General features: G+C 47.0%; 2 protein-coding genes across 5 annotated transcripts; both read right to left on the reverse strand.

Moving 5' to 3' along the window:
• Window positions 1–33: 33 nt before the first annotated feature.
• Window positions 34–4,571, reverse strand: BDCG_06904 (glucose transporter). Of its 3 annotated transcripts, none has more exons than XM_045422661.1 (5): window positions 3,069–4,428; window positions 1,990–2,954; window positions 1,912–1,917; window positions 1,481–1,848; window positions 34–1,391 (listed from the first exon to the last, which is right to left on the reverse strand). In XM_045422661.1, exons 2-5 carry the CDS (start codon window positions 2,912–2,914, stop codon window positions 1,095–1,097), a joined length of 1,596 nt encoding a protein of 531 aa, XP_045281894.1. In that variant the 5' UTR covers window positions 2,915–2,954; window positions 3,069–4,428; the 3' UTR covers window positions 34–1,094. The 3 variants fall into 3 exon arrangements, with proteins under 3 accessions (XP_045281894.1, XP_045278253.1, XP_045281895.1); XM_045422660.1 differs by having other exon boundaries at window positions 56–1,391; window positions 3,075–4,571; XM_045422662.1 differs by having other exon boundaries at window positions 56–1,391; window positions 3,073–4,175.
• Window positions 4,572–6,168: 1,597 nt separating this feature from the next.
• Window positions 6,169–10,516, reverse strand: BDCG_06906 (the record flags this gene model as incomplete). Of its 2 annotated transcripts, XM_045422664.1 has the most annotated exons (3): window positions 6,169–6,219; window positions 6,337–6,564; window positions 6,673–10,516. In XM_045422664.1, 2 exons carry the CDS (start codon window positions 10,514–10,516, stop codon window positions 6,338–6,340), a joined length of 4,071 nt encoding a protein of 1,356 aa, XP_045281896.1. The 2 variants fall into 2 exon arrangements, with proteins under 2 accessions (XP_045281896.1, XP_045278254.1); XM_045422663.1 differs by lacking the exon at window positions 6,169–6,219 and having other exon boundaries at window positions 6,338–10,516.

Below are 10,516 nucleotides of genomic sequence, written 5' to 3' on the forward strand. Positions count from 1 at the left end.
CGGCTGGTGGAAGTGGTAGAGGGGGCTGCGCAAGCAGCAAAGCGAGCGTAAGCGAGCATTTGATGCTTGTTATAAATTATAAAATGTAACTTGTGATTTTTGTGTGCGCGGCTAATTAGATTAAAAAATACATCTTTCTCTCTTGAACAATGACTCGATATAATAATATGAGACTAGATCAAGGCAGAGTATAAATAAACAAAATGCAAAACAAAAAAATGTAAAATAAAGCCACTGTAAAATCTCCTCAAAACGTTTGAGCCATGCATGGTCTTCTATCCCATTCTCCCGGGTTTCAACGGTTGGATAGATAACCGAGAATGTGGCCCAGCGGGGTTAACTCGAGGAAAGCAAGCTAGTGATGCGCTAGTGATTTGGGGTATAGTATAGACGAAGATGGGGGGATATGGCCAAAGCAGATTATTATAACTCGGAAAACAAAACAGCCCAAACAAGCGTGCATACATGCATACATTCATACACAGATGGAAGGCAGATAGATATGTATAAAAAATCGACGAATTTTCTTTCTCCTCGTCAGAGATGGGGATGGGGGCGAGTAGAATTCATGGATATTAGGAGAGATTGGGAGGCGAACGAAAAAGAAAAAAAAAAGGAAAAGAAACGAGATAAGAAAATATGGAAACAAAAAGCTGGAAGATAAAAAAATCCAGCAGTAGATCAAATAAACTCATATCGTATCGATCTGGTGAGTTAACTCCCAATATATCAATTTACGATGAAGTGGAAAGCAAAAGTAATGGGACAAAGAAAACCGCTAACGAATAATAAAACATAGATGGAAGGGTAAAAGGGTAGAAAAGGAGAAATTAGAATTCAGAAGGGGGAGGAGGGGGGGGGGGCGCTGAAGTTCTTGCTCTTTAGTTTTTTCTATTTTTTTAAAATCTTTTCCAGCAAAAAGCGCGTAGTGGATTAGCGGTGAAGGTGAAGCATTCATTGGCGTCTGTTAGTGAAGGGCATATACCCTAAATAGATTGAATGTGATTCTCGTCTAATAGCAAGAGGCACGTTGAAGCTCACAGACCATGGCAGCTCATTCCGCATGTTTTTCATGTAGCTGTACTCGACCGGACCTAGACGGTCTCGGCCTCATCTTTGGTCACCGAATCCTTTCCAACACCGTTTTCAGACGAGGCCAAGCCCATGCGGGTAGCGAAGGTCTCATGGGGCTTCCATTTGCTGCTGTTCTTAGCGCTGCTCTCTTCGAACAAGCGATCGACTTGCTCGAGGGACAGTCCCTTTGTTTCGTAGACGAAGAAATAGGCAAAGAGCATGGAGAGGGTGCAGGTTGTACCCCAGATGAAGAAAACTTTCGAGCCCAGGTTTGCCCTTTCAGGGTCGACGAGGTATGGAGTGATAAGGGCGAGGATCTGTGTGTTTGGTGATTAGTTTGAATTTATTTTGATTATTCGAAGTATGCAGCTCCGAAAAAAAAGCGATGATACGATAGGTAACTCACATAGTTCCAAAGCCAGTTAGAGGCAGTGGAAAGAGCAACGCCTCGTGCACGGATAGGCAAGGGGAAAATCTCTCCGATCAACACCCACGCGCCTGGTCCCCAAGTGGAGGCAAATCCACAGATGTAGATGCAGACGAATACGATCAAGCATATGGAGGCTACGTTGGAGCCAGGGAGAGCAGTGCCAACAGCAGCAATGATGAATTCACAAACAAGCATAACCGCTGCTCCCCAGATAAGGAGGGTTCGACGCCCGAAGCGTTCGATGATGTAAAACGAGGCCGGTGTAGAGGCAACATTGACGACGTTGGTAATGATGGTAATTAAGAAGGCGTTTCGTATTCCACTTTGCTGGAAGAAAGTAGTTCCTGTGATGTCGTTAGCTTATCATGGGCGCTTGCGCATTATTCCATTTGATTTAGGGAGCATACCATAGTCTAGAGTTTGGAGGTTGAGTCAGAATTTATGTTCAGAATGATAGATGGATGATATAAGAGTATAAAACTTACAGAAAATAAAGTTAACACCAGTGAGTTGTTGGAACATCTGTAATGCAGTACCGAGAATAACGCGACGGAAGTTTCCGCTTGGGTTAAGTCCACCTTTGAAGCAGTCGATCCAGCTGGTACTGCTAATCCTGGACTCATATTCATAGTTGGCGACGATTTCTGCGAGCTCTGATTTGACGTAATCTGAATCGACATGCTGTCCACGGATGCGGGAGAGAGAGCCAGCAGCTGCGTCGAGCTTGTTCTTTTTCACGTAATAACGCGGAGATTCTGGAAGAAAGTAGAGCCCCACGCCAAGGATAAGGGCCCAGAGCAGCTGCAGCCCGATAGGAATGCGGTAGGACGCAGAGTTGTCGAGGTTTTGTGTTGCTTGGTTGACACAGGCGGAAACCAGAAGACCAATAGTGATAGCCCATTGGTAAACGGAGACCATGGCACCGCGAAACTTCTTGGGAGCAATTTCAGAGACGTAGAGGATCACGACTGACGAGATACCGCCAACACCCAGACCAGCAACAAGTCGTCCGCCAATGAGGGGATTAACCTGGGTTGAGGCAACCTGGATGGCCACACCGATTGAAAACAAGAAGGAGGAGAGCATAATGGTATAGCGACGACCGATGGCCTCAGCTATTGAGCCGGTAACGAGAGCTCCCACAAAAGTTCCAAGGGAGAGAACAGATACAATAAGAGACTTTTGCTGGGTTGCGATGTTGAATCCAGTTTCGTCGACAGACAGGGGGACGGGGCGGCCAAAGGTTCGCTTGAAAAAGCTCATGCCCAGGACGCCGTTGATGTAACCAGAGTCATATCCGAAGAGGATACCTCCAAACGACGCGAAGGCGCAGAGAATATATGCTCTGGCTGTCATGGGAGCCTCGACGCGGTTCACGTCAGAGGTCCATGTTATGTCATTTGGCGCCATGGTTGTTGCTTGGGAGCTGGGAACTTGCGGTCAACAGCTGCTACAGCTAATGTTAGAAAAAAGAAGAAAAAAAAAAAAAAAAAAAAAGGCTGCGCTGGATACTAGAAGGACAAATACAGTGGTAGAGGGACGAAGCTACGAAGAGCTCACTCACACACACTTTATAGACAGACCTATGAAGTTAAGTTTGTTCGAATAGACGATTACGAAACACGAGATTTTTCTGTTATTGGAAGCGATGGTTGTTCACACTTGTAGGCGATAAGAGGAGAGACGTCGTTTGTATGTAGTGAAAGTGAGGTGAAGGTGAGGAGGAGGAGGAGATCAAGATAGAGAGAATAGATAGATATGGTGGGAGTTGCGAGGTCTCGAGATCAGTTGGAAAGCGGGGGAGGAGGAGGAGGAGGAGGTTTTATTATGGAAATCCGACCAAACCATGTTCTTGTGCGTGGTAGAGCTTATAGAGCTTCTTAGCACAGCGTGTACCGTACCAGCAAACACCAACGGCTTTGGGCCTCTATATTTCTTTGCCATCCTCCTCTCGGGGGTTTAAAAAAGCATCTATGCGCGCTCCTCAACTTTAAACCTATTCTAAGTTCGCTTGTTGAACTGACAAGTGCGAATGAGAGAAACCAGAGACAACAGAGCGTAGGACTTGACTTTGAACCACGGTATAAACCTTCCATACTTTGGTCTAGAGTTTGATTGATCTCCGCGTGTCAAGCCTGGTAACTCTGGGTACAAAATGGTTTCTCCAGCCACTGCAAGAGTTAAACTTGGAATCTCTGCGTAGAAACACCTCTTGACGTTGGAGGGTCTGAATTCTTGTATAGGATCTAATCTATACCAACGGCAAGCCCCAGGGGTAAAATACGCATTTCTGGAGGAAAGTTCAAGATATCTCAAAAGAAGGTCTAATGATGGGCACTGATTCATGTCCCATCATCTTCTAACAGGAAGCTATTTGTAGTCTCTCGGTGCTGCTGTACAGCCCCAACCAAGAGGTGATGACGCCAAGATTCATAGCCCAGCGGCGTTGTGTGTTTCTTCCTTTGAAGCGCCACACACATATCATATCGTCAGGCAAGCAGGCAAGCAGGTAAAGCAGGTAAAGCAGGTAAAAAAGCAGTTAGTTCTTGAAGAGCAGTAATGAGATCCAATACCGGCTCCATGGTAACTAATCGTGAAATGCATGAGCGCTCTCTCCTTAGGGAGAGAGTTGGGGAGGTGGGGGAGATCGAAAAAACTCTCTGGTTCAAAGTTTCAGTCAGCTGTGGGAAACTCTGGTTGTCCATTTATTTAACCTTCGGCAATAGGAAACTTTAGCCCTGCTGATCATTGGCTCAACCGTTGAACTTGTTTTGCAGCGATATTTTGAAACTCCGGAGTAGCGGCAGCCCACACCTCTCACCTCTGGGGGGGGTGTGTAATCTGGGGGGGTGTTGCCAGAACGATCTCCTGGCCTGCACGCGGGTCCCACCTCTGTAATTAATATGTAGTTAATATAACCTACGCTGCATAGCATAGTTAGTTAGTTAGGCTAAGCTAGCTCCGAGAGTAATGAGAGTTCTTCTGAGAGAATTTAAACTACTTAAGCGCCGGCTGCGGCTCTGCGCCCTCGAAACTTTACCACCCCATCCGGTATCAGCCAGGTAGGTTATTGCGCTGTAAGTTACAAGACCGGAACAAGGTTTCATTGATTGAATGAAAAGGAAAAATAAAAAATAAAAAATAAAAAATAAAAAATAAAAAATCAAAAACAAAAATCAAAAATCAAAAATCAAAAATCTAGTGAGAAAGTCACAATGAGATAGTTATAGTTAGGATGCCATAGTTACAGTTTCACTCATGAGCTTCTCTTTTCCGTGAAAGTATTGCAATACCTGTCACGCTTCCCACAAGATCTTTGAAATCTAATTATGGATCATCATGAAGTTGCCTGCTGATATCCTTCCATCTCTCCTATTAATTCTTAGCAGCTTTGTCTCGGCATTGCACCTAACTCTGCAATCAGTTAGCACGTCAAGACCCGTTCAGGTGTTTGAATAGCATCATTATATATATATATATATATACATCTATCTCTCTTAGATAGAAACCCCAGGTTAAGGACCGTGTTTCTTGCTGAGAAACTTCTCATGCTAATTAAATGCAACGGTATTTTACAAAAGGGGGCGAGTTCGCCGGGGAAATGTCACCTCGCTAAGCCTGTTTCTGTTATGTTTCCCCCCCTCCGGTTCTCGACTAAATAAGTTGAATTAAGCCATTTTCAACCCATTTTCAATAAAATTCAAATTCAACTGCAACCTTGCGAATCCAGGACATAATAATAATTATAAGTTAGTTAATATACACAGTCAAGTCAAGCTCCAGGTTATATAAACTGAACTAGCTAACTGACTAAGTAGTTAGCGGCCAATAATAATAATAATAATAATAATAATAATAATAATATATCCATATGGGGGAATCCATGTCCATTTGTCCATTTGTCCAACCAAGTGTGGGGGGAGGGTGTCACGTGGGATGGGGCTTGTGGAGGAGGCTTAGCTTAGCTCAGTTTAACTCTGTGGATGATTTGTCATGATTATTTAATAATAATTTGGGTAAAATAGGTTAAAGAAGAGCGAGATTTTTTTGGCTCTAACCAAGTTCGGTTAGTGTTTTCATTTCCCGGACCGAACAACCGGTGGAATTGACCTCCATCTACTCCATCTACTCCATCTACTCCGTACATTGTAACATCATAACCACCGGACCGAACCTCTTATTATTATTATCATTATTATTATTACGATCATAATGACCTCCTTGCTTGAACCCATTGCCCAATCATGTCAATGAATGTCATGTCACCGAGAGAAAGCATGCGGGTTGATGCTTAATTGCCGTCGGTTGCCGGCCATCCCGCGCTTCTTCTTGCCAGGCAGGCTGGTCAGACAGATATTTAACGATATCAAATTACTAGCAAAATGAAATGAAACAATTTCCCTGCGGAATAATAAAAATAAAAATAAAAATAAAAAAAACCAAAAAATAAAAAAAAATAAAAGACATAATAATAACTGCACCATACCCTAAAACGCCAGATCACCTTATCCAAAAAAAGAAAAACCAAAAGAACGCCAGACCAGAGAACCATCATCTTATTATTCAACAAGGGAAAAGCAAAAAGAAACAGGATCTGAGATACAAAACAGTCCATCAAATATAAACAAACACTTCTGCTGTCCTCTCTACCTCCTCTTTTTTTTTTTTTTTTTTTTTTTTTTTTTTTGGTTCAACTTGAATATTCAATAAGATGTCTATGTTTTATTTCCTTGAAAGTCAGCAAAGGAATTTTCCATGCGCGCTGTTGTTAAGGCACACCAATACATTTAACGAAGCTGAAGGATATTGAAAGAAATAGGAGGAATACTCACCTCATTGCTCGTTTCTTGATCCACAGCTCTCGTCGTTACTCGATTGCACGGGATTCCCATCATCATCATCATCATCGCGCATCATCGCCATTGTTTCTTCAAAGTCCTCTGCTCTAAACTGACTCGCGTTAGGCTGGGCCGAGCTGGACCCTGTTGGTGACGGAATCTGCGCAGGCCCTCCGGGAGTATTTCCATTGTCCACCTCCATCTCTTCTTGACCAGGCTGGCCTATGTTGCTGGGTTGAGCCGAGCTGGACCCTGTTGATGATGGAATCTGCGCAGGCCCGCCGGGAGTATTTCCATGGTCCACCTCCATCTCTTCTTGACCAGGCAGGCCTACGTTGCTGGGTTGCGCCGAGCTGCTGGACCCTGCTAACGATGGAAGCTGCACAGGGTATCCAGGAGTGTTGTCGTGGCCAATCGGTTCTATCATTTGCATCGATTCATCGAAGTCTTCTGCTGTTAACTGACCCGCGTTGAGTTGGGTTGGGCTCAGCCGGGTTGACGCTGGAATCTGCCCAAGGTCTCCGGGAGTATTGGTATGGTCCATCTGTTCCGCATAACGTTGACCCACGTCGGATTGGTCGTCGATACACCTTGGGTCATAAAACTCAGTGAACCACGATCCGACAGACGTATCGAACTGTGCCTCGTCCGGAAGACCGCCTAATGCTGCATTCTCTGGGTTGCCATTCTGCGTAGGAGCTGTCTCCATACCGTTGGCTGATGCTGCGGGTACGCTAGGAGGGGCCCAATCTATCCTTTGACCTCGTGTGGGGTTCGCGGGCTCTTGAAACACAGCTGGGTCTGGAGACACACCACCATTACCGCACTGTAACTCGGCCGGATAAATATTTTCTCTGTTCTCTCGGTTGTCGTTCGCGTATGGAGCTGGATAGCCATTCTCCTGTGGCGCTGGGTGTACGCCTGCAGGCGTTTCAGCGGACGTGGGTACTGTCGGGTGTCCATTCGGCTGTGAGATGGGTTGAACCCGCGGCGCACCGCCGCTCTGGGTGCCCTGCTCCGGGGTCGGTTGAGATATGCTAGGTGGAATAGGTGCCAGCCCGCCTTCTCCATTCGACTGCGAGTGCGATGGTGGCTGGTTGGAAGTTGTACCAGTACTTCGCCTCGTTGCTCTTGGCTGCCCTGGTTGCGCGCGCCTCCTCACCCCTCTTGTCGAATTACCGCGGTTATCTCTCTTCAGTCTCCACATTCTTACACAAGGATCAATAGGAATAGTATGGCGTCGTATTGGGGCTTGTATCACGTATGGTTGAGGGGGTGCACCCACGCCGTGCCCGATTTGCGAATTCTGGATTTGCCGAGACTCCAAGTTGTGATATTGAGCGGGACGCTGTTCGAATCTTTGTGCATAGACTTGTCGATTCAGGGCCACGGTTGGCACTGGAGCTAAAGCCGGATACTGCCCCGTGGCTTCTCCCTCACCCGCCTTACGAGTAACCCTGTTGCTCCCTGCCTCGATATTCGCATGCTGTCCAGTGTATGGGCGTCCGGCATGCGCGGCATGCGAATTACCATTTGGTTGAGCGCCAGGCGCAGGGTCATGGATCACGCCATTTTGGAAACCATGATTACCATTTTGGAAACCTTGATTGTTCTGATCCATATGCTGGGCAGCATATGAGTTGCTTCGCTGAGGCACAGGGTCGTGGACCACACCATTTTGGAAATCATGATTGTTCTGATGCATATGCTGGGCAGCATATGAGTTGCTTGGCTGAGGTGCAGGAGCTGGATGATGGACCACACCATTCTGGAAACTGCGATTATTCTGATTCATATGCTGGGTAGCATTTGAGTCGCTTGGCTGAGGTGCAGGAACTGGATGATGAACCACACCATTCTGGAAACTGCGATTATTCTGATTCATATGCTGGGCAGCATTTGAGTCGCTTGGCTGAGGTGCAGGAACTGGATGATGAACCACACCATTTTGGAAACTGTGATTATTCTGATTCATATGCTGGGCAGCATATGAGTTGCTTCGCTGAGGCACAGGGTCATGGACCACACCATTTTGGAAACCATGATTGTTCTGATGCATATGCTGTGCAGCATATGAGTTGCTTGGCTGAGGTGCAGAAGCTGGATGATGGACCACACCATTCTGGAAACTGCGATTATTCTGATTCATATGCTGGGCAGCATTTGAGTCGCTTGGCTGAGGTGCAGGAACTGGATGATAGGCCATGCCATTCGGGAACCCCTGACTACCTGTATGGAAGCCATTTGGATTTCCCATATTTTCAATATTTTGATCATTGGCCGGCTGAGTACCACCGTTAGACGGGTGGTTGAACTGTCCATCCTGTGGAAACGGAGGATTGGCATTCGGCGGGGTGTTTTGACCCATTGCGTTGGGAGCTTGGACTCCCGTACCCATTCCATTCGAGGATGGCGGCATCGTGAATCCGGCGTTTGATGGATTCCGATGAACGGTTCCGGGGTCAGAAAATCTGTTAGGCGCTTGAGCGACAGGGGCAGGCGCATGGGAGTTATTGGGCCATGCATGAACATCTGGCTGATATCCTGGAATGGTCGGATTAACAAAACCCGGATTAGGGGCTGGTGCGTCCTGTTGATAGGTTTGGGGTGGACCGTGTGGATGGGTAATAACCGCCCCTGTTTGGTTACCTTCGAAACTTCCCGCCAGTACTCCCTGGTTAGGATGATGAATGCCGGGGTGCATGTCGTTGCTCTCTGGATTGGGATGCCCTACATTGGTTTGTTGGACTCCATTAAATTCCGAATGTGGCGGGACATTTAACCCGTCCGGCACAGGATGATGCGGAGCAGATGGGTGAGGCTGGGACGAATGCGGCGGAAGATGTTCAGGATTCATTCCAGGGAAAGGCTGGATCGTTCTGTTCTGGGGTGGCCCTACGTTGCCGTGTCCCCGATGGTTTGGTTCATGGAATGGCTCATTATGATGAGTTCCCGGAATGTAAGAAGGCGCTCTGGGATTCATCTGATGGTGAGCAACCGCAGTGTTATTCTGTCCAAGGTGGTTGGGCCCACGGAAGGGACTACCCTGCTGGGATCCTTGATTGTGGGGAGAATTTCCAGGGTTCACTTCATGAGGAGGTTGAGCCACTCCATTCTGGTTTGCGATCATATTGTTATTCTGCCCGATCTGGTTAGATACACTGAAGAATTCATTGTGATGAGTTCCCTGCATTTGGGGCGGAACTCCGAAGGTCACCCCATCAAGGGAGTGAGATACTCCATTCTGGTGTGCCATCATCGTGTTGCTCTGGCCATTTTGACTAGGCACATTGAAAGCCTCATTGCGATGAGTCCCGGACATTTGTCTGTTAGGACTGCTGCCGCTGCCGTTGCCGTGATTGTTGTTTGATACAGGCCCATTGCCGTTGGGAGCTGGTGGCTGAACTCCATATCCAGGATTCATGGGCTGAACACTGCTGTTGAGAGGTGGTTGCTGCACCTCATATTCAGGATTCATGGGCTGGATATTGCTGTTAAGAGCTTGTTGCTGCATCCCGTATCCAGGATTCATCGGCTGGATATTGTTGTTGAGAGGTGATTGCTGCACCCCATATCCAGGATTCATGGGCTGAACACTGCTGTTGAGAGGTGGTTGCTGCACCTCATATTCAGGATTCATGGGCTGGATATTGCTGTTAAGAGCTTGTTGCTGCATCCCGTATCCAGGATTCATAGGCTGGATATTGTTGTTGAGAGGTGATTGCTGCACCCCATATCCAGGATTCATGGGCTGAACACTGCTGTTGAGAGGTGGTTGCTGCACCTCATATTCAGGATCCATGGGCTGGAAAGACTGCATATAGGTGTTGTTATTCTGAAAGTGGTGATGCGCCCGCGTATGCGTTTGCGCATGGTTTGGTCCTGCGGCATGTGGAATTGGGGCCATTACGGTATTGCCATTTTGGAATTCGGTACCAGGCATGACGTTAACCTGATTAGCAAAGGCGTGCTGCTGTGGACTGACTCCTGGATGGACTGGCCGACCGTTTGCCTCAACATGGGGCTGCGGGACCTGATGGTAGCCGTTGTGAGGAGTTTGATGATTGACCTGTTGTACTCCTTGCCCAGTCCATGGTGCAGTGACCATATTGTCATGCACTGCATGCTTCACCTGAGTTTGGTTGGGCTGGGAAAATTGTTTGTTTTGGAACAT

The sequence above is a fragment of the Blastomyces dermatitidis genome, assembly GCF_000003525.1.
Source record: "Blastomyces dermatitidis ER-3 genomic scaffold supercont1.7, whole genome shotgun sequence".
Taxonomy (NCBI): domain Eukaryota; kingdom Fungi; phylum Ascomycota; class Eurotiomycetes; order Onygenales; family Ajellomycetaceae; genus Blastomyces; species Blastomyces dermatitidis.

Bases quoted from the DNA above. Each gene is read 5' to 3' on its own strand.
- BDCG_06904 (XM_045422661.1), bottom strand. From the start codon at position 2,914: ATGGCGCCAAATGACATAACATGGACCTCTGACGTGAACCGCGTCGAG. The intron at 1,392-1,480 runs GTGAGTTACCTA...CCAAACACACAG, and splicing joins CTAACTGGCTTTGGAACTAT to ATCCTCGCCCTTATCACTCC.